Raw genomic sequence first — 2,725 nt, forward strand, 5'->3', positions numbered from 1 at the left:
TACCTACCTACCTTCTTTCCTACCTACCTACCTACCTACCTACCTACCTACCTACCTACCTACCTACCTACCTTCTTTCCTACCTACCTTCTTTCCTTCCTACCTACCTTCTTTCCTTCCTACCTACCTACCTTCTTTCCTTCCTACCTACCTACCTACCTACCTACCTACCTACCTACCTACCTACCTACCTACCTTCTTTCCTTCCTACCTACATACCTACCTACCTTCTTTCCTTCCTACCTACCTTCTTTCCTTCCTACCTACCTACCTACCTTCTTTCCTTCCTACCTACCTTCTTTCCTACCTTGTTTCCTACCTACCTACCTGGCAAGGCTATGTAAAAACTGTAAAAATGCCAATCTCCCATTCCGAGCAAGAACATGGCGACAGTGGGAAGAAACGACTCCCTTCTTAMAACAAAATCAATACCAGGGTGGGCGTAAATCTGCCTGCACTTTTTAAAAATGTGGTCAATTAATAGGGGTTGAAACTGAAGGAGTGAGTCAGTAATTATATTAAGAGCAAATGTTTGCACAAACAACAACAACAACAACAACAACAACAAGTGATAGCGAACGTGGAGCAGCTCCAAAGGCCATAAACAACAAGCAGGTTTAGACTCTTACATCAATATTTCTCCATCATTTGGTGCAGCAGACTGAACAGACTGGAGCAGATATAATCAGCTGCATCCAGCACTAGTGGAAAAAGCTCTGGTCTTTGTCAGCAGACGCAATGTCAGCCATTTAAATGCAAACCAGGGCCTTGATATAAACAACTAAAACCACCGTAAAACCAACATTATAGCTTTTTAAAGTACCTATAAACTTTTTAGCATGTTACTTAGAGCTCAACACTACAACGAAGAGCTCTTAACATGAAGCTTTCCCGGGATAAACGACTCCATAGACGAAGTCACCTCACCTGCACCATGATGGCCATCCTTAGCGAGTCTTTAGCGATGCTTTCTTTGCACTCCTTGCACGAGGCCCGGCCGCTCTTTGCGTATTCCGCCCGGTACAGCTTGTCGTCCTGGGAGTCGGCCATGGTTCTTTGAAAAAATATCACACAAAATGAAGCGATAGCTGCGCAGAGAGAGACAAAACTTTCTCGCTACAACCGTTACACACTAGAAGGAGAAGCAGAGCGGCCACCGTAGCCCGCGTGCTTCCGAAAGGAAAAGAGGACGCTAAGACGAGAGGTCTCACTCCGATGTTATTTCCGAACACCGMTGAATCAAAACAAACGACGCCATCTTGAATTAGGCTCTAAAAGTAAACAGTTTCGTTTGTTTTCAAGAAACACCACAAATTTTACAATTCTAWAGATTTTCTGAGATTTATGAACATTTTTTTGATCTGTTCAGTTTTACGGAGACTTAACTCTTGGGTTCTTTAAATTATTTATTTTTGCCACTATTAACTTTCCATATATTTCTAGCCTCTGTTCCTCAGGAGAAAAAGCCAAAACAGAAAATAATTGCAGCTAGACCCTTCTCAAAACAGAGGGAAAAATAAAAGTTAAAATTTGAGAACGTGGTCTGGAGTGAGCCATCGTTTTGTCAATATAGGATCATTATAATTCCCGCGCTACCAGCAGCCAGAAGTAATGGAATAAAGAGAAATCGATCTCACTCTGATATATATATATATATAGGGTTTTCTTAGATTAAACATGTATAAGCCCTAATTATTAGTACCCCAAAATTATGCAMTGCGAAGTCATTATTTTGTGATAATATCTCAACTATGAAAATTACCTTTTTCATACTTCCATAAAACCATACACCCAAATTTTAAGTGGGATTTAAAATATTCTTCACATTCATTTGGTAGAGTGATTTTTTTTCTTCCACTAAAGACTTTTTATTTCTCCTGTGTTATTTTATGCATTTCTGACTCATAAAGACTTTTTATTTCTCCTGTGTTATTTTATGCATTTCTGACTCACACAGCATGTCAAACAAAGTGCTTTGATGCATCCTTACATCAGAAGAAAAGGCAGCTTTCACATGTATAACCTGGAGGCCAGATTTAGCTCGGAGCTGGTGGATGAGTTGGCCTCCTTCAGGTCCTTCTGGCTCCTCGTGCTGCTGTCCATGTCTCTGTCACCGGTTCTCACCAAGATGACGTGTCCACACTTGACAGACTGGATGTGATGGAGAAAAACACTTCAAAGCCAAAGCTGCATTTTTAATCAAGCCTGTCAAGGAAGGCGGCTTGAAAAGACACTCACTGTGCACCAGCTCCCACCGACCCAGACAGGAGGAGCGGGTAAAGAGGATGGATGAAAGTGTCTGAGCTGTTTGGCACAGACTTGCTTCTCACATTTCACTTTGTAAAAGATACAACTTTAAGTTTCTTTGTAGCTTTTGGGACTTCTTTTCTACAATTTGGCTTCATATTAAAACCACGTAATCTCACATATCTCTGAAGGATTTAGAGTTGTTCATTTCTGTGTGAACACGACTGCTGTAAAATGATATCTAATTTGTTTTTAAGCTGTGTTCTGCCAAACTAAACCTGTTGCCAAGCTGTTATAATCAAACCTTTGTTCCCCTCAATCATTCAGGAGTATGTCTTTGTAGCAGCATAAACATTAGATTATATGCTTGTTTGCAAAGAATAACTACTATCACTGAGCCAAACGTAAAGGCAATTATGTCTAGCAACACCCAGGGTAACAAGTTACTTCATATCAAAAAGAAAAAATAAGTAGGTCC

General features: G+C 40.5%; 1 protein-coding gene across 1 annotated transcript in view; it reads right to left on the reverse strand.

Annotated features, from left to right (window-relative positions):
* Positions 1-1,182, reverse strand: part of parp1 (poly (ADP-ribose) polymerase 1) — a gene marked incomplete at its 3' end in the record, with an annotated part of 14,969 nt that extends 13,787 nt beyond the window's left edge. The window contains 1 exon segment of the mRNA XM_014021238.1: positions 928-1,182. Within this exon segment, the coding sequence (XP_013876692.1) occupies positions 928-1,050 (123 nt within the window).
* Between the last annotated feature and the right edge of the window lie 1,543 nt (positions 1,183-2,725).

Source organism: Austrofundulus limnaeus, unplaced genomic scaffold (assembly GCF_001266775.1).
Source record: "Austrofundulus limnaeus strain Quisiro unplaced genomic scaffold, Austrofundulus_limnaeus-1.0 Scaffold284, whole genome shotgun sequence".
Lineage (NCBI taxonomy): Eukaryota > Metazoa > Chordata > Actinopteri > Cyprinodontiformes > Rivulidae > Austrofundulus > Austrofundulus limnaeus.